Source organism: Drosophila eugracilis, unplaced genomic scaffold, assembly GCF_018153835.1.
Source record: "Drosophila eugracilis isolate 14026-0451.02 unplaced genomic scaffold, ASM1815383v1 contig_2147, whole genome shotgun sequence".
In the NCBI taxonomy this organism is placed as follows: Eukaryota; Metazoa; Arthropoda; class Insecta; order Diptera; family Drosophilidae; genus Drosophila; species Drosophila eugracilis.
Window position 1 is genome coordinate 1,550,201 of NW_024573030.1, and position 20,815 is coordinate 1,571,015.

The following is a 20,815-nucleotide window of genomic DNA, read 5'->3' on the forward strand; positions in this document are numbered from 1 at the left end:
GGTGTGTGAATGTGAGTGTGCGACGTCGTTGTTGCCATTTGGTCTGTGGAAATGTTGCACGCACGGTCGCGCACCTGAGTGAAATAAGATGAAATGCTAATGATGGCAAAACATTCAAATACCGGGGCTAACGCTACCCCAGATAAGCCACCGCGACACAATCTGAATTGCTTTCAAGTTTCATTTAAGCCCCAAAATCGCAGATAACTTAGTTTTTAGAGACTTTAAGATGAACTTGAAATGTTAACTCTCATTAGAAATCAAATAACTTTTTCATTTTCCCTCAACACCTTTACTTTTTTCTACTATTCTTACCCCCGCCCCCCCGCAGTAAGTCAAAAAACATGGAACGTAAGTCCTTAGCTGACGATTCATCTCTGGAAAATCAGCCTGCCATTTGTCCTGTGGAAAACTGCACGGCTATGGTAAAGCACACTCATCTCCTACGACATATGATCAGCGAACATCTGGATGCCCGGGCACGAACTTTGCCCTTTCAGCTGCGCATGCGCGAGGTGGTCAGTGGACAGAGCACCCTACTGATGTTAACCTATCGCCAGCTTATCGTTGATCATGATCAATGTTTGGCTGTATTAAATTGGTGTTACCATAACCCAATTGACCTGATGGCACCACAATTGGATCTGCCACCGTGCCATCAAGGTTTGTCCAGCCATTTGCCCGTTTTGGTAATGGTCTGCAAGACAACGTGGAAGGCTCTCTTAAAACAGAACGAAGACAAGCTGACTAACACAAGCTCTAGGGACTTAACCAACGAATGGGGCACTGTCTATATCATTTGGCTCGTCTCACCCTATACCCGTCGACCTATTTATGCAAGATTCGGCATTTTAAATAGCCAAAGCCAGTGCTTAGAACTACAGAATCGCCGAAGAATCCGTAACTTTGCTAGTCGCATGCCTATAAGTCAGTTTATCAATGGCTTGGATCCGTTCTATGTCACTATCAATGAGGAACAGCTGGATGAGCTATGCGATAGTCGTGGAAATCAGGCCTCTGTCTTTCTAGACGTTACCATCGAAGGGCCGGTGGAGTAGTCGTAAGGGGTCATAATTGCATTTCTTTTTTTCAAATTGTCTTAGTGATTATGTAGAAAACATTACTAAATAATATTGCTTATAAAAATTATTACTGAAATATATTCAAAATTCTAAAGAAAAGTCTCGTAGGAAAACTTTAGTAAAACCCCCGAACTTTGCAGTTCTAATTTATACAAATTTATGCAAATTATCAGCAAAGCCAAGACGAAAAAGTAATAAACAACTTTTGGTTGTCCCTCAGCCGTTGTGGCTCATCTGGTTTGGTTGGTTAATAAGTTGAAATCATTTTGGATTAAGGGGCGTGGCACACTTTGACACCTTGGCACAAATTTGGCATTGGTTTTATGGCCGGGACTCGCATTATTGATTCCGCTTTGCCAACTTTATTGCGAACCTTTTTTTTTTCTTTTTTTTTGGGAGAGACATCACTGTTTTTATGGCCCAAACAGACACCGGTTTCCTTGAAGCTGCAAATGTGCCATAAATTGTTGTCCTTTATGTTTTTATGTGTTGGCAGTCAGTCGCCAGTTCGGCCGCAATGGGCAGATCAAATCAGATCCGATTCAAGTAGCGAGTTTTAAGTGATTTTCCATGTTCCATTGTTGGGTTATGTGAATGATGAGCAAAAGAGCTCAAATCACTGACTATTTTGAGGTGATTTTAGGTTTACAATTTGCAAATCTTGTTAATAATTATTATATTAAATGACTAACTAAGGTATAAGGTAAGGTTATTAGAGATATCAATCAAAGCCTAATTGATCAGTTTCAGTTGGTAAAGCTTACTATTTCCCATCGAGAGAGTAGAGAGTAGAAATCAGAGACCAAGTACTATAGTTACCAGGAGGCGGCAACCCAAAAAGGTAAAGTGCGGGGAGGATGTACAAAATCTCTAGAATTTTCCCTTTCTCCTACTTTCAACTCTTAAGTAGCCAAAGAGGTAGCTGCAGTAGGAAAAGAAAAAAGAGAAAAAAAAGAAAAACAGACAACAACAACGACGACAAAAATAGTGCAAATAAAAATGTAGAAAAGCAACGAGAGTAGACAATGGCAACTGCCTGGGATGTGGGCTACTTGAGAGATCCCAATATAACGCGACGACATGTTTACGATGCATTTGTATTTGGCCATAACACCCCTAACTTTCCCCAGCCTCATCTTCATGTTTTCCTCTGCTCACATGTTGGCATTTTCATTGAGGGAGCAGCAGGACTTGCCTTGGATATAGGATATAGGATATAGGATACAAAAAAAAAGAAAAAAGAAAAAAGAAAAATACAAAACAAAAAAAGAAAGTAAAGAATCAGTAAAGCCGACGCGCAAGGATTTCAAATTCTCATTCCCATTCATTCACTAAAACCTCTGGCTGTCCGTCCGTTTTTTGTCCGTAAAAGTCTTTCGCTCTGTCTGTCTGCCTGCCTGTCCGTCCATTCGTCCATCCGTAATTCTGTCCGTCCGTTACCATACGTGTGCGTGCTCCAAAAATCTAGAGAACATCCCTTGGGTGGGGCAACAACGACAACGATGAGGACACATAAAGGCTAAATTGGACTTGAATGTGCGCCGTGAAAGACATTGGCCGGCCAATGGACAAACACTCAAGTCATTTATACCACCTATTCAGCTTTCCTCCTCCTCCTCCTTCAGACCTTGTAAAAATACTTGTATATCTGGCCACCACCGGAGAGCCTATTGAATTGGAAAACTCAATGGATATAACCATTCAATTGCCTTCTACAAGTGTATAATTACGCCCCGAAATGTTAAGGTGGGGGAATATACTCTCGTACTCGTACGTATTTGGTTATGGCCCATCTCACAATCTGAGAAACCCCGGTTATCCTTTAGCCACATCCTCCTGCCACCGGTGAACGTGTTAACACGAAGGCTGAAACGTGTGCTCTTGGCCAAGTGAGTGGGAGCCATCATGGTGAGTCGTGCCGCCTGTCAAAAGTTTCTGTTTCTATTCTGTTTCTGTTTCTGTTTGCCCAACCCAGCAATGAATGCTGTTTTCCCGGGGAGTAAGAGACCCAAAGTCAGATTTGATATCATATTGGGGGATAGAATTTAAGATAATATTAATAAAAATATTTGTCTATATATGATGATTACCTTAGAAAAGTTAAGATTTCTTAACATAAATCTCCCTCACAATATTAAAATCTACAACAATCTTCCTAACTGATTTTAATAGGTATTCCCGAACTAACTTCCTTTTAAGATAAGATCTTCATTGTTTCGGTTAGACCTTTTTGTTGCACTCAAATGTGGAGATATGTTTGGAAAACAGGCTCACAATTTCGGGACAACTCAGGCCGAGATGAAGACGCCGTCCTGCACCCCTCCCCCCCGAGGGTCTAACAAAAAGACAAACAGACGACAGACATTTAGAAAGGGGACCGGGGCCGGAGGGCTTGGGATTGTCAAGTGGGCAGCTGCCCTAAAAGGTTGTTCCAACTAAATGAGAGAGCTTCAAGGTTGTGCCTGCCAGCCATATGAGCTATGCATTTGAGTCTGAGTGTAAGTGTAAGTGTGTGTGTGTGTGTGGGAAAGCGGAGAGTTTTCCTTAGAAAATGATTTTCTTCGGACATGATTTTCTTCAGCACGAAGATAATTGAAAACTTGAAAGTAAATTAACAAGAAATTTTGAGATTAGATGAGTATTTTCAAGATTTTTGATTTGTCAATAAATTGGATATAAAAAATATTTAGAAAATTGAAAGTTTAAGTAAAGTTTAAAAAATAAACAGAAAACATTAAAGGAATAATATTTAAGAATTTTTTACCAATAATAAATATCAATCAAAATCCCAACTAATATAGAAACTTTCTTTTCAGTGCCACAAATTGTTGAACTGCCATGGGAGGAGGCTCCTCTTCGATTCGTTGGCATAATTGCAGGAGAGGACAAGACAGAGGACAGGACATGGTCATGGAGCACTTGGTTGGAGTGCTCATTAAACGGAGAATGCTTCGAAGTTCGTCTCGATGATACGCTCGAAGGCATTTAAAGCGATATGCCTCGAAAAACTCGAATCGTTTTTGAACTTTGAACTTAATGCACATTTAAATGCTGGCACTTGGTCGCAGCAGTCTGTTTGGGCCAAACTTTTCTGCTGACTTTTTAGACTAAAAGTCAAATATTTCATTTGGAAATTCCTAGCGACGAGGCGAGAATGAAATGTGAAAATTTCACCAGCCCACTTACACCAATACACACACACACCAACACACACACACACACCAACACACACACACATACCTACATGCTAGGCCATTTTTCTAACTACAGAAGCCACCCTTGAAAAACCGCCCACTTTGGCGGCTGCTTAAAAACTATAAATTAAGTTTACAACTTTTCCGCAGAAAGTTTTTTTCTATTTATATAGTTTTTTTTTTCGCCTCCCCTCCCCCATTTCACTCGTCTCGCTGCCACAGTTACTGTTATTTTCGCTGTTCTATCACAGTGTGACAAAATGGCATTGTCAGCCCGGAATTGGAATCTCCGTTTCTCGTTTTCTCCAGTTTTTCTCCAGTTTTTTCTCCACTTCTCTTCAGTTCTACATTTCTTCGTATCTCTGTGTGGTTACCAAACATTTCTCCAACTCGGGAAATGTATGTCAAGTGTTACCAAAAGAAACTTTGACATCCATCATTTGGCATCTGTGGCACTTGTTGACCTTTGCCTGCAACACGACACAAACAAGCAGCGAAAGTCGAAAGGGGCAGGGGGCTAGCAGATATAGGTGCAAAATTGGGCTATGAATGGAATGGAAAATGGTAAGAGTACGTTGGTGTATCCTTCCTCCTTCCATCTGACAGCTAATCAAAATGTCGCACAAAGTTCATTAACAACATTTTCCAGTCAATTGTCTTGTCAAGCAATGGAGCGGGCCAAAACTCTGGCAAATAGAGAGGAAAAACTGAGACAGCTAGCACATTTCTGCAAGCTATGTATTTATGTTTGCACACCTACCTGACTGGAGGGGTGGTGTGGCTGCCTTGCCCCTGAACCCCCACGCCACTTTTCCAGGTCGTTGAGGTCGGCGGCGGCTCACTTTGTTAACAACTTGGCATAAAGTTGTTTGTCTTTCACCTCGGCGTGTCGATGACATCACAACGAGGAAATGGCAAAAGGAAAATCGACGGCGCGGGGGTGAATGCTGATGGGTGAGATCTTCCAGAAGGAAAAGTGCAAATTTATTGCCAAGCAAATCAAGTAAACTTAACGTAACGAACTGCCCCCAAAGGCAGACAGAGTCGTCATTTGGTGGGACTAAATTTTCAAAAGTTTAACAGCTTCTACGGGAATCTTTCCTTCCATGAATCTGATACTATATAGCTATAGCTATGACTTTTAAGAAAATTAACTAAGAGTAAAAAAAAGATTCGTGAAAAATTCGTAGCTCGATTGTTTTCCATCATTGGGAATGCAATTTAGACAACATTTCGCAGAAACTATCTTCATAGTTTAGTTCAGTTTTCCCATAAGGCCAAGCCAAGCCAAGCCAAGCCAAAGCCATCACTCTCATGGAGTTTTCCTCCATTTCCAAATTGAATTTTCCTACGCTTAGGAATCCAGCGAACTAACCGTCGGCCAAGGGTGTAAAAATCAATCAAACAAAACGGACTGACACTTGGACGGACGATTAAAGGAAATGGGAGATGCGATGAGGGAAATGCTTGAAACGGCAGTGGAGAGGTTTTGGCTGGAAATTCGATATGCAAGTAAACGAAAACCAGACTTTCGGTAAAGAGACAGATGGAAAACCTTATCGATGGGAAAGTTAGAAGGGCGGGGTTGCTGGGTGGTTCGGAAATAAGTGGAGATTCTGTCATTGTTTCGGTCAAACGCACAACAACAGAGCGTTAAATTCACACAAAACGAGCCAAGATGAGTCCGATTTTGATTCCGAACCTAAGGCCTTGGCTAGTCATTCGAGCAAATCCTTGAAAATGTCCAAAAAACAAAAAAAAAACAGAACAGAAAACTAAAATAGAACTTGGAACAATGGCGATATCAGAGAGATATGGGAAAGAGGATTTTAAAATAGCCCTGAAAGGATATGTCACGTAGGCCTGTTTATAGTTCTTCCAAAATATTTTTATGTTAAATTTTAAATCTAAAAAAATCGCTAAAACTTAAACCCTTGTTTAAAGTGTTAAACCATGAGTTCTCCTCAAGTCTTTAGCACAGACAGACTCTGTATTCAAATTACTTCTTGGCAACTGATTTTCTAATTGGCATGGCAAAAAAAAATAGTGAAAACTGGAAAAGCGGTGGAGTTTGTAGAACTGATTAACTTGATTTCTTCCCTTTTTTTCCCAGCCACTTACCCACTTCTTTTATTTCTGTTTTTCTTTTTTTTATTCGCCAGCAAAATGGCAAAGAGAATGGCGAATGTGTGAGTGTGTATGTGTGTGTATGTTTGTGTATGTGTGTGTATGTGTGTGTATGTGTGTATGTGTTGTATGTGTATGTGTGTGTGTGTGGGTGGTTGGGCTAGACCAATATTTTTATGCAGGCCATTAGCAGCATAGATTATTTTTGCATATCAAATGGCCAAAAGGAGTTTTTTTCCCCTGCCATCCTTTTGCATTTCCCCTCCTCATTTACCCCTCTCCTACACGCCCCCTACGCCTCTAACCGAGTGAATGAATCCTTCAGAGCGGAGGACACGCACAAAAGCGCAAGCAAGGCAAACAGGTCAAGGATATTATGCATATGTGAGTAGGCAAAACGAAACAAAAAGGGGGTGGTTTTTGGGGTTGGATGGCTGACTGGCTGGCGGGCTGACTGGCGGGCTGGCTGACTGGCGGGCTGGCTGGCTGACTGGCGGGCTGGCTGACTGGCTGGCTGGCTTAAATGGGCGGTGGTTGGATAGTGCAGCGGGAGTTCACAGAAAGAGAGACTGGAAAGGGAAGACCATCATTTCGGCTGCCATTGTCACCATCAGTACGTCTGCAGCGTCATCTTCATCTACAACGTCATTGTTGTTCGCCACTCGAAAGTCGCACAAATGAACGCGTAATTGTTTGCACATGAATACATTGAGTAAATATTTGCAAACACATTCAGCATTCCACCGGTTTCTGTCTACCTCCCGTTACCTCCCCCTTCTGGCATTTCCCCTTGATTTTCCAAAACGGGCTCTTTCTGCTCCTCGTCGTCTTTTCCTCGACTGCATCCTGAGCCGAGCTGAGCCATCATCATTTGCATGCCGGGGCAAAAGACTTGAATTGCATTGCCAAGTCAAAGAAGGCCTTAATCTGCTTACCTTGCCTCGGTGACATTTCTTTTCACATCTCTGCAATGCCGTCACTATGCCCCTCCCTCCCCCTTAACGATCCCACGCCCCATGCCCATTTGCAAAGCAGAAGCCAGCAGAAAATGGAAAATCGCTGGAAAAGTTGCTTAGCTTGGCAGGGCTTTGCTTTAATTACGGCATCCACCGACTTTGAGAGCATAAACAAATTGCAAATTGTTTATGGCATGCAAATTAATCAAATCTCTTTCTCAATTAAGCCTAGCCTGCAAGCCAAGAAGCTCAAAACCGATGGCATTGCAATGGGAAATGCTGGAAGTGGTAGAAATGGTAGAAATGGTAGAAATGGGAAATATAAGGATGGAAAAAAAGGAATATATATATGAAAGAAAGAAGCACTTGAAGGATAGGCAAAGTGAAATCGACAGATGGCCCAGACCCAAAAGAAAAACATTGAAAAATAGAAAAATATTCCAATGAAAGGGCGCCGGCATTCGGCATAACTCATGTAAATGTATACACAGGAAAATTAATACTCGGTGAAAGCAATTTAAAGGTTGTTCAAGATTTTCAACTTAAAAAAAAAAGGAAAAACAATCCTTCAATAGATTAAAACTATAAATGCTGATCAGGGATGTTCGCTTATAAGCAATTAAACTCCCTCAACTCAACAATTTGGAGCTGGAAAACTGCGAAGCTGGGGAGCTGTGAAGCAGGGAAGCTGGGAAACTGCGAAGCTGGGTAGTTTCAGTTTGCCAGCCCAAAGGGGAGCCAACAACAACTCATGTAATTGAGTGTAAACTTGTCAGAGCATTTATTTAATGCCTAATCAAGTGATGTATAACACATGACTTACCCACTTCGCCACCTCTCTCCCCATCCATCCATCCATCCATCGAATGCCTTTTCTATACAGACCAACCATGCCTGCCCATAGCAGTTAGTTACACCGATGGGTGGATGGGCGGTGTTTAAGTTGAAGTGTCAGTTGTAGTTGCTTGTCAAAAGTTGTGTTGTCCAATTAGCATAATTTCTTGTCTCAACTTTAGCCCAAAATGCAACAGATACGGGGATACGGGTTAAGGGATATGGGAATACGAGATAAGGAAAGTATCTACGGACATATCTAAATTGCCGAATGGCCGGAATTCGCTTAAGGTTACCTCCCCTGCTCCCATTCCCATTAAATCGTTCATACTCGTTCTCCATTCCATTAGGAAAACTTATCCTTGGCTGGATGGCGTTTTCTGCTCAGATGGATACACGCTCATTAAAGAATAAATTGTAATTATTTTAGATGTGCCAGCACAACAATTAATCATTCGGATCTTGTTGGGATTATGGGTGGGTGCTAGCGAGTGTGTATGTGTGTTTGTGTGTGTGAATGAAAGTATCTGTGAAACAGATTCGCTGGCTGGTTGGGCCACCCAACAGAACTGAAACATTCCAAAACAATCTTAATTTGACATCCTTTTGGACTTGGAACTTAAGGAATATCTAAAGATATGAGTTTTAGCCTTTGTAAGATTGCATCTTTAAGATACTTCTTGGGTTTATCAACAGTATTGTATAGATTTCTATCTATTTCTATCATATTATATAGCTCTATATATCTGTTTTATCAACATTTCTTATATCCCAACCAATTTCTTAAGTTCTCATTTTCACCATTATAGAAAATTTAGCAACCATCCCAACCACCCTCTGACAACAATTAATCCCGCTTGAATGCCCATAAACGTTTTTCCAAAACTAGAAAGAGAAAAATCAACAGCTGGCGAAGAGAGAGCCAAGGTCGTTTGCCGGATGCCTGATGCTCTTTAGTGCGGGGAAAATCCCAAGGAAAAACTCACCACAACGACGAGGATTTTTGCCGAGGCAACGAGTTCAACGCACGAAGCTTTTACGTGCGGCATTCAGTCTCACGTTGAACTCTGCTGCTGTTTGTTGTCAGCCGGCTGGTGAATTAACCCTTTTAGATCACAGAAGCCATCCGATTTGGCCAACTGAGCCATTCAGCCGCCAAGCCGAAGGACGAAGGACCACGACCACGACCACGACCACGACAATTCGCGATGTGTTGTTAAAGACCAAAGAAACCAAAAGGCCAACCTTTTTAGAGGTCTTAAAATATGAAAAACAAGTGTCCCAGACGCGATCGCGTGACGTTAAACGTTTGAGTGCCGGGAAAAACTCTTTAAAAAAAAAATAAAGAAAATTTCCAAAGAAAAGAAAGAAATGAAAGAAATGAAAAAACAGCTGAAAAGTTAGCTGATCTCGGTGCGCGCTTTTCCATTATTTACGTCCCCCTTTATTTTTTTTTTTTTTGTTTGTTTTTGTTAGCCGGCACAACGCTCAAACAACACACACATACATACATACATCTATATATATATATATATATATATATATAAATATAATATATACAGTGCTAATGATGGTGATGAAAATTCAATACCAAGTGAAGAAAAATGCAACAAATGCTTGCGAAATGAAAAATTTGTCCACACAAGTGTGAAAAACCGAAAAGCAAGAAAAATCTGATAAAACTGAGATAATCAGCGAGCACAAGCAAGCTTTTAGCACAAGGCAAAGCCAAAGCCAAACCCAACAAAACAAAACAAAAAAAAAAATAATAATAATAAAAAAAAACACCCAATCAACCAAATAAGCTGTGGGCGAAAGTGCTTCGAGAACGGTTAGTAAACACAAATTGTTTGTTTTTCGTGGCTTTTTCGTGTGTTTGCCTGGAATTGGGGACTATTTTCTTAGTGGCTGATAAACACAGAAAACAACAACAGCAAGAACAACAAGCCAATAGCATTGGGGTTTTTCCCAATTTCCCAATTTCAATTTCAATTCTCATTCCAAAACAAAATACAAGTGCCATTCTCCCATACATAATCCACCTGATAAAGTGGACTTCTTGGAAAGCGGCGTTAAACTTTGCTAGAAGTTTTTATGATTAAGATTAAAGATTAAGTGGAGTTGAGTTTTGGTTTTAATTTATTTCCTATTTATGATTGGATATTTTATAACTATAAAACTAAATAGGAAATTGATTTTCTTGATGCTTGTTTAAGCCTTTAAATGATATCTCCTAACATCATAAGACGAAAAGAGAAAGCAAAACTTGTAGATTGCCTCAAGAAACTGCCTTACATTGTCTTAAAGAAGCTAAGTAAATATTGTTTAGCACTTAAACGAAATCTCTCAATGCCTTAGCCTTTCCTCATGATAAATTCCAATCCGGAAAATCATTGGTCAAAGCTCAGACTCTTAATCTTGGCAACCCAAAACGATGACAGGGTTACCCAGGCTAATCAATTCCGGCAAAAGGACCCCCCCCTCTCTCTCTCTCTTTCACACGAACAACCAGTTGTAAATCAGTTCTTCATAAATAAGAAAGTGTTGGGAAATAAGTGACTCCATCAGGCACTGAAAACTATCCTTGCTCGCTCCTTGCGTTATGCCAGCAAAGTGTGACAAAGCGAAGGGGGACAAGGACAAGGACCTACATGATTTATAAGGCACATTAAATTGAATATTCAACATAATGTAGCATTTAAATGACCCACGCACAGCCCATATATATGCATATACATCCTCGCATTCTAAGATAAAGTGGCAAAAAGTCAGACTTGAAGGTCAACGGCAGCGGTTTCCCTTAATGGCTGACTCTTTGGCATATTGTTTAAATGCAAAAATCGCTTAAAGTTTAGCCAGCGATTGAATTTCCACTGTTACCAAGAAAAAAATAGTCAAGAAAACTGCCAAAAATATTCGCACACTTTTCCAGTGCGTGGATGAGTGTATGAGTGTGTGTGTGTGTGAGGGAAAGTAATTTACCAACACAGTGACAGCGAAAGCATCATAAATCACACGTTTTGCCCAACTACAACTACAGAAAGTGACATTCGCTGGGGGGGGGGGCTTGTTGTTGGGGTAAGGGTACGCAAAACAAGGCGTACATTCTGGCTAGGGGGCGTGGCGCATGGCGCGTTACGTGTCCAGGTCAAATGTCAAAAGTCAGCCAATTTGGGCAACATTTTGACAGACACTGCGCTTAGCCGCCGGCTGGCTGTTCTTCATCATTGTGCTAACACCACAGAGCCAAACCGATTATCGCAAGGGCGTGATGAGTTACTCACATCGTATGCCTATGGCAGAGTTTTACCAATCTTTCCAGATTTTTTTCATCTCTCTGATGATCAATTTACAAATCAAATGATTGTATTTTATGAAGACTTGCAGGTAAAAGCTTCTTCTGATTACTATTTCCCTGCTAAAATGTAATCAAAATTATATTTTCACGAAATTAGAGTTCCCTAAAAGTTCCCCAAAACTTTATAACAAAGTTGGAAAATATATTTTGAATTCCCTTTGGAATTGTTTCTCAACTAGCTGGCACTTCAATGTTCTATTAAAATATTAATACCATTAAATTTAGTCATCACACTGCCACATATTCAAATTTTAACTTTTCCCTGGACGAACTGGCTGCTTGGGAATTTCATTTAAAAGTTAAAACTTTGTCTATCAGTCATCAATTTTGAAGTGCTTTCAGCGTGTGAATCTAATTACTAACTTATATTACATGCTTAACTTTACAAATCCAAGCTATTAATTTTCAAATATATTTTTCCTTAAACGTTTGCCTTAACTTTCGAATGACACTCTCATCTATTTAGCAGAACAACAACTTCTAGCCGAGATCTAATCACTCCATGTCAACCCCTCTTGACCCGCAAAACATATTTCCCTGGCTATGAATTTATGGTTTGCCTTCCTTTTTCCATAAAAATGTATGGCCCTGGGTTAACAAGATGTTTATAAAAATGATATTACGACTTACCTAAGCAAACACGAGGCGACAGAGGCGAATAAAAAGGGAGAGGAATGTGGACTTTTGAGGATCCAAGGCCATTAGACAAGGCATTAATCTAATCATATGAGTTCCTCTGCTCTGTGTCTGTGTGCCAAAAATCATGAACTCAAAAATGCGGGTCCTCAAAAAAAAGAACAAGAGAAAATAAAGGAAAAAAACACAACACCAACACCAACACACACGCAGGGAAACATTTGCAAGTTGATTTATAAGCGCGCTGATGTCAGTTACGTGCAAAATGGCAGCAAGTTTTTGGCCCACGCACGCACTCAATAATGTTGCGAGCATGGGTTAAAAGAGGTTAAAAAAGGGGGGGAGGAGCACAGCCAACCCAACTGCTTTTTTTTATTATTATTCGGCAGGTTGAAAGGTTACTGGCGAGGATTTGCCAGAGCAACGCTCGCTGCTACCATTGCGCAAATTGCTTGCAACATTCACCCGCTCCTCCTTTGGCTCTGCCTTGGCTTTTATAAATCGTTTAGACACCAACTCCATTTCCCTGATTTTCCATAGCCACCCCACGTTTTGCCTTCTTTTTACCTGGAATAACAACAGAAAAGCTGTGGCGACAAGTCGAGTCAAAAGAAGCCCGAAAAACAGGAAGCCACTCCCGTTCTCATTCTCAATCCCACTGCTTTCTTTTTTTTTTGCTTTTGCCAGGCGCCACTCAAAACACATCCATCAACAGCGTATTTATATGCGAGGCAAAAGGTTAAAGGTGTTTTTCTTCTTTTTTTTTTGCTTGTTGCTTAACTTTTTTTTTTTTGTACTCCTTCTTATTCTCTGTGCGAGGAGCCAAAGGAGAGAGAGACAGAGAGAAGGCGCCTAATTGTCAGGGACTTTGCTTTGGCTTCAGAGCTTGTTTGGGCCTTGCATACTTTTGTGCGCTCGTCGCGTAATGAAGATAATTGCTGCTAAGCGGATCCTGCAGGATTTCTGAGACACCTCCGCCCATGGGAAGCCCATCTCGCGACGCCCATTCATAAAATCCACAATGTTGCTCTCCTGTCTGGGGTGCTGGTATTTTTCCCTGATGCCAAAAGGTGGCCCCGCCAGAGGAGCTCTCATTTATTTCAATTTAATTTAGACCTTGCTAATTTCAATGCATTTTCTTCAGTTTTCAGTTTTGGTTTTTTTAGTGCTATTTCTCGATTTTATGTAGAAATAATATTATTAACTTCTTTAGCTTTTTCCCGCTTAAACTCTTCCTTAAGTTCCTTAACTTAAAGCCAACCAATTTTCAAAGAAATTCCTTCGTAAGCCGTTTAAGAATTCACATAGCTGCAGCTGCTGCTTTACTATTTTATTTCCCATTTCCCTTTCTCTCCCCACTCCCCCTTTTTTATTTTAGTTGCTTACTCATTTCGCCGTTTTTAATTTGCTCGGAACGAAGGCCTTCCTTTTTGGAGCGGCATCTCTGGTTGCTTTAGCGCGAAGGACCTGCATTAATTAAATTCTTTCAGGTGTTAAAAGGTGTCGAGTCTGCAGCTATTGTTAGTTAGTGCAGGACCGAACGGTGAGCGGTCGGAGATGGGTGTGACCGGTGGGTGTGGCTAATTGGTAAATGCTCTCAAGTGCCCCGGCTAACGAGGCGTATGCGTAATGCGAACAAAGTCAGAAAATCAAAAGAAGAAAAAGAAAAAGAACCAAAGGCAGGGAGACTGGGGCGCCCCACTCATCTCCATAGATCACTATTTGAGCTCTACTAATCTCGAACATAAATCCCAGCTGAGTGGAGAATTTGCTTTGCATACATTAGGATTACCATTCAAATTTGTTTCTCTGTTGATTATTGTGACAGACTTTTAGCATTTATGACCAACAGGTACCAGATAGTTCTTTTCCCTCTTCAGTTTTCTTAAATTTCTTGTATTTATTTATATTTTTTCCATGCCTATTTTTTTTAATTTTACTTCACTTTTTTCTTGCTTCATTTGTTTTCTGTTCTTGGTCTTCTGGTCGTTGGTCTCTGTTCCCTGGTCCCTGGTCTCCCGTTTGTTGGCATAAATTTATTGTATTCACCCGCCTCACGCATTTGCATAAATATTTTAATTTGCATTTCAACGAACACGAAAAGCGAAACGTAGCCAAGCCATAAAATCCATATATACAAGTATATATAGTAAAAGATATATATAATATATATATATAAATATGTAAATATAGAGAAAATATATAGAAAAAATAATAATCAGCAGAGATCTATATATGCCATCAAGGAGTTACAACTAGCTAGTGATTTTATTTATTTAGATATATTCACGCCCACATCAAAGCCACATTTGTATGCAAATTTTTAGGTTTCGTTTGGGTGAAAAAAACAAAAAAAAACAAAGAAAAACAACAAAGAAAAACCCAAAATAATAAGCATCATATTTCCTATCAAAATCAAATTTGCTTTAGGGGTATTTTCTCTCGCTTTTCCGCTTGTAAAATTAATTTTCCTTTTTTTTTTTTGTAAATAAGTTAATCTAATAGGCTTATTTCTATAGAAGACTTGGCTTACACTGTCATTTGGACTTGTCTTTTGGCTTAAATTAAGCTTTCAAATCGCTCTCAATTGTGTTTTTTTTCTCTTTTTTTCTCTGAGTTTTTGGTAAAAACTCATTTGCAATTCGCAAGTCAGTTGGTTCAATATTGACTTTGTTAAGTCTTTCGTTTTGGGCCCCCATAGATCGGTAAAACTTTGGCCAGAACATTGCGCATACGACACGTAGCCCCGTGAAAGTTTACAGATTCTTATCATAGCACAGCAAAAAAAAAGAAAAACTAAACAAACAGCCCTCGCACAGGCAAATATGTTTTCATTTTCTCATATCTCCGGCAGCACACACACGACTCTCTGCTCCTCTCTCTCTCTCTGTACGAGTGAGTGTACAAGGGGAAAACTTTCCATTTCAAAATATTTTCTTAGCAAGCTTCTCATTGCCTAGCGCTGCTCCTTTCCATATGCACAAGGCCAGGGACAAAACTCAAAAATAAAAAAGAAATCCTAGGACCAGCAAAAAGTCCAGGAAAACAAGTCTCGTCGCCTCGCAGAGATGTGTTTTTTTGTGGCCCAAAAGCTGAAAACCAGGCCTTTTTGGTAGCCTTACCATTCGCTGCGTACACGGTAGTTGGATCAATAATTGAATTTCGTCAGGCAATTTGCATATCCCTGTCTCTATCTCTCTTTTTCTCTCGCTTGGCACAACAATGCCAACCCACACACACACACACACTCATACAGAGAGAAAGGACAATTGCACTAAATTAACGCAATTATTGCCAGATGCCAAAAGAAGATCCCAAAAAAGGGAATTGTAAATGTAAAACTACAAGGTAAATAAGTGGACCGATTTAATAGGCCAAAATTCAAGGAACAAAAGGCGTGCCGCCTAGCTCTTAGCATTTCTGTCACGCCTCTCGGATATTTATGTATGAAATATTAATTTAGACCAAACGAAATGCACTTTCCATTCAAGATTCTTACTTACTATTATTATTATTATTAAGTAGTGCCCGAACAATGCAAATGCATTCTCCAATTTATTCGTTTCAAATATTCCATTTAATTAGATTAATTTCATGATTATTCATTGGACTTGCATTAGCTTGCCTTTTGGAATATTTTACCTTTAACCAGAGACCATATTAAATTTCAATTATTCAAAGGATTAATTCCATGCGATAAACTAGAAAGGCATGTTAAGAGAAAATCACTTCACAGAAAAAAAAAACTTCTTTGGTAAATTTGAAATTTCAGCAAAAGGACTTACTGGGAAATTCACAAACCTTTAACAATGAAATTTGCATAGCCAATGAGTCTCAAACGTATTTCCTAGAAATTAACCAAGAATACCTTAGCAATAGAAAATACAAAAATACTTCAAGGCCACACTTGACTCTTTTGTTATGCTGAATAGACCAAACACTTACACACACACCCACAGCCACACATAATTCAATCAGCTAAAGTCGAAACGAGTTGAGACCAAACGGCCCTTAAAGGCACACACACAATCACTTTATTAGCCAAGCAAAAAAAAAAGAAGCATGGCCAAAAGAAGAAAAATAAGTAAGAACCTACATAGTAATGGCCATCAAATTTGAGGATTCGATGCGGCAAAAACGCTGTTCATCCTAGGCCTGTTTATCGATAGATAATATATTTATATTTAAATAACACTTCATCATTGTCGACGCTGCGTATGCGTAATATTGTTTGCTTTCATGTTTCACCCAAAGTGAAGCTAAAGGGAAAAACCCAAGCCCAAGCTGAAACCCAGGCCCAATCCTTATACCAATCCCCAGTCCATCGAGCATCGACTTATAAATAAACTTGATCCATTGCACCATCCAAGGCACACACACACACACACACACAGAGACATGAGACATGGCCTGCTAAGATATAGGCACACAATTTGCCTCGACTGTCGGGAGTGCGATAAATTTGGGCTTATGATTTTATCCCTTTTTACAGCCTTCTCCAAGGCAACACGCGGCAAAAGCAAACGCGAGGCGATTTCCAAGTCAATTCCTCAGTTTCATTTTCATTCCGATTGTGAAGCGAGCGAGCGGGTTCACTGCGTTTTCCGCCCCCCGGCGACTGTTGTTGCTTCTTTTTTTTTTTGTTTTTTTTTTGGTTGGTTTTTCCTAGCCACTCATGCATGAAACAGCGCTTCACGAACAGACAGAAACCAAGAGACATCGCATTGTCTGCCGCTGAAGAATAAATAAACTACTCGTAACAACAATAAGCGAAGCAAGTCAAGCAAATTACGCACACACACAGCGACAACAAATAAGTTTATTCGGTTAACTTTGACCGCAAAACTAGAGAAAACCCACCCCTTCCTCCCCTTGACAACTATAGAGAGAGAGCAAAAAAAATGTGAAACTTTTCAGCATTACATGCATAAATAACCGTTAACGGAAACTCAAATTGGCCCACAAATGGGCGAAAAGAAACAAGAATGGCATAGAATTAACGCTAAATAAAAATAAGAAAATGGAAAAAAAAGAGCGAAGAAGAAAAGTGAATGGATATTCGATATAGCCCGGGTAGGGAAGAGGAACCCCTTGAAAATGATTTAGACCCAAGAGAGTGCCTGGGAATTGCCTCCTTTGAGATGAACTCAAGTGGAAGAGCAACTTTGCGGATGGAATTATCTCTCATGAAGATGTAATTGATAAATGGGTATGAGGCCACAGCGATGGCAATGGCGATGGCTTGCCAATGGAAATGGAAATAGAAATAGAAATAGAAATAGAAATGGATATGGCAATGGAAATGCGATATAACCCAAAACCCAAAAACCATTGCCAAACGATTTCACAAGAGCCCGTAGAGAAAGGTCTTTGGTTTTGGTTTTGTGGTTCCGCACTCGTTAAAGTAGCAGGAAAAGAGATCTAGATACAGAATAGAATTACCACACAACTATATATGAGCACACAGCTAGTAGCTGGTCGAGAAACTTTCTAATTAAATGGGAAACTTTTAAACTAGAATTTAGTTCAACATGTGCTAAGCCATCTTAATAGTAGTTTGATTACCAAGAGCTGCCCTCTTACAATGATATTATTAATGATAATTTAACACTAAATCAAGATTACTTAACCAAATTATTTATCAAAGAAAAAAGAAATCACTTCTCCTTAAGGAGGTGTTCATACAAGCCCACTTAACAACCCCTTCATCCTTGTTTTACAATAGTTTGGCAATTATTTCCAGTACTTAAACCCTTTCACTACGAAATGTTGTGTTTGCTTAACAAGTAACCTCTTCAATTATTCCAATAGACTTAGTTTAACAACAAATAATCAACAACAATAGTTCGACAACAGCTTCTTTTGCTTCTCGTTATGACAGCAATCAAATGGAAATAACTACGCCACATTTACCTTGCCAATGCGAAGGCATTTTGGCATAAAAATAATAAAAATGCGAACATTTGCTAGGATATTAGCTATATAGCTATATATACAGGGATATATATATAGCCACTTGGGCATTTGATTCGCTCACACTTGATCACTTAACGAGGCACGAATAATTCACCACTCAATGAATCTCAAGCAGCAACGGCAACAGCAACGGCAACGGCAACAGCAACTTATCCGCAGATCATCTCAATGGGTATTACCTACTTACACACGCACATGTAAATAGATATCGTTGTCCTTAACCATATACATATATATACACTCTTGTATATATCCCTCTATATATGTGTGTGTGTGTGTGTGTAATTATGTGCTACATCATCTTTTATGGGGGCTCAAACAACAAGGGGGCCATGCATCATTCTTTCTTTGCCGCTTCCTCTTAATCTTTTTTGCTGCTTTTTTTTCCTCCTTGCTTTCTTTTTTTCTTTTTTTTTTTTATTGTCAAGTGTATCAAACGGAATATTGCCACGCCCCCAGGACGATGAGCCGCCCTCGCTTTTGGCCCCTTATTGCAACCACTATGTCTCTCGTTTGTTTGTGTTTAATCTCGTTTTAATGCCGTCGAGCATCATCGTAAAAATTATTACATTAAATGTCAACGGCAAGAGCGAGCAAGAACGCATGGAAAGAAAGAACACTCATACACATGTCTGGGTATACAGGGAGAAAAACAAGTGCTAATTTGTAATTAACTTCTATAAAAAACTTGGAAAAATATCTGAAAAATATTATCATTTTAATCAGAGGTAGAGATAACTTTAACCCCAAATTACCTTTAACTTTTTTTAGTTCTGCAAACATTTTTAAATACTTTTTCCCCTCTGTGTGTTTATGAAGAAAGTGAAATGAGCGGAGAAATGATAAAGGAAGAGCGGGAGGAAGAAAGATATGGGTGGATAGAGCAGGTTCACTGAAGACGGCGAAGGTCTGTTGGTTTAAGAGGGTCGTTATTATTAAATTTTACACACACTCACACACACACACACACACACAAACACACTCACACTCACACAGAGACAACAATAAAGTGTTCGACTGTATACCCAAAAACACACACACAACCTACACTCGCTTACAAACAATGTATACGCCACTAAAATTCAATTTTTACGAGCATAATATGTTTCAATGGCAACTCACACACACACACACACAACCACTAAGGAAACCTCACTCACACACACACACACACACACGTGGCACAAGCACACACCTTCATTTAAGGTCTCCTTTTGTCTTTGCCTCTGTCTCAGCCCTCCTCAGCTCTTCCCAACCACCCACCACAATCATTTTGGCAACTGCTTTTTATGTATGTCGCACATTATTAAATGAATTCAAGCGCAGAAAATTGCCTGCCTGTATGCCACGCCCCCCCACCACCATCCAGTAACCGCCCACTTTTGTCAATAACCTCAACGTTGCAAGCAACAAATCAAGTCCATATCAGATGGCAGGCAAATTGCTTTAAAAATAATATCAAACAAATATTACAGCCATGAAAAACAAACAAAGCAGATTTTTCATTAATTCTTTGACAACACTTTCTTATCTTTGGATAAGCGGATCATTTAGTTTAATAGAGATTACAGTATTTGGGAAAAAGATTGTTTTTTTGGCAGAAAATTTAAATATCTTTTCCGACTTTTAATCTATAACCTTGCTTAGCAGAGACGCACAGCTAAATGGCAGGCTAACTAACTGACTAACGACCCTACCTTTACAACCAGATTACTGCTTGGATGATTTTGGGAAAATAATTGTATGGCTCATTTTCACATTTTCATCATTTTAATACTTTTAAGTATGAATGCAATTTTCTTGTGACTTTAATTACGAATTCTATAAGGTATAACATTCCAAATTTGGATCATTATTAACTTGGTTCTGAAAGAAGTTCTGTCACTTAAAGGGGGAGAAGGTGGAGAAACCAAAATTCACATCTTCGATAAGGGATCTTTTTCGTCTTTTTTGTGAAAAATTTCAGAAATTTAAGATTTTTAACTGTGAATGCAGTTTTGTTAGAAATTTAATAACGAATTCAACGAGATAAAGCATTCCAAATTCGGGTAACTCTTAGCTTAGTAACGGGCGTAATACTGTGACTTAAGGGAGGAAAAAGAGAGAACCCGAATTTCGCATTTTTGATAAGGGGTTACCATCGCCTTTTTTTGAGAAAAATTCTCAAAGTTTATCAATTTTAGCTGTGAATGTAGTTTTGTTGGAAATTTAATAACGCATTCAACGAGATATAGCACTTCCGATTCGGTTTACTATTGGCTTAGTTATGGGCATAATACCGTGACTTAACGAAGGAAAAAGGGAGAAACCAAAGCTCGCATTTTCGATAAGGGGTAACATCGTCAAATTTTGAGAAAAAAATACAAGATTTTACTTTTTTAACCTTGAATGCAGTTTTCTTGGAATTTTAATTAGGAGTTCATCGAGGTATTACATTCCATATTTGGAACATTATTGGCTTAGTTAAAGGAATAATACAAGCACTTTGGGGGGAAATAAGGAGAAATCAAATTTCGCATTTTCGATAAGGGGTAACATCGTATTTTGTGATAAAAATGGATAAAAATTAACAATTTTAGCTGTGAATACAGTTTTGTTGGGAATTTAATAACGAATCCAACGAGGTATTTCATTCCACATTTGGATCATTAT

At 39.4% G+C, this 20,815-nt stretch overlaps 2 protein-coding genes across 2 annotated transcripts in view; both read left to right on the plus strand.

The window, feature by feature from the left end:
* Window positions 1–226: 226 nt before the first annotated feature.
* LOC108110284 lies at window positions 227–3,197 on the plus strand. Its single transcript, XM_017219279.2, has one exon. The coding sequence runs from the start codon at window positions 345–347 to the stop codon at window positions 1,056–1,058; it is 714 nt and encodes a 237-aa protein (XP_017074768.1). The 5' UTR covers window positions 227–344; the 3' UTR covers window positions 1,059–3,197.
* A 4,252-nt stretch (window positions 3,198–7,449) lies between these two features.
* The window catches only part of LOC108110295, an 80,134-nt gene continuing 66,768 nt past the window's right edge, over window positions 7,450–20,815 (plus strand). Inside the window, 1 exon segment of the mRNA XM_017219295.2 lies at window positions 7,450–10,024. The gene's annotated coding sequence lies outside the window, so the exon portion shown is untranslated.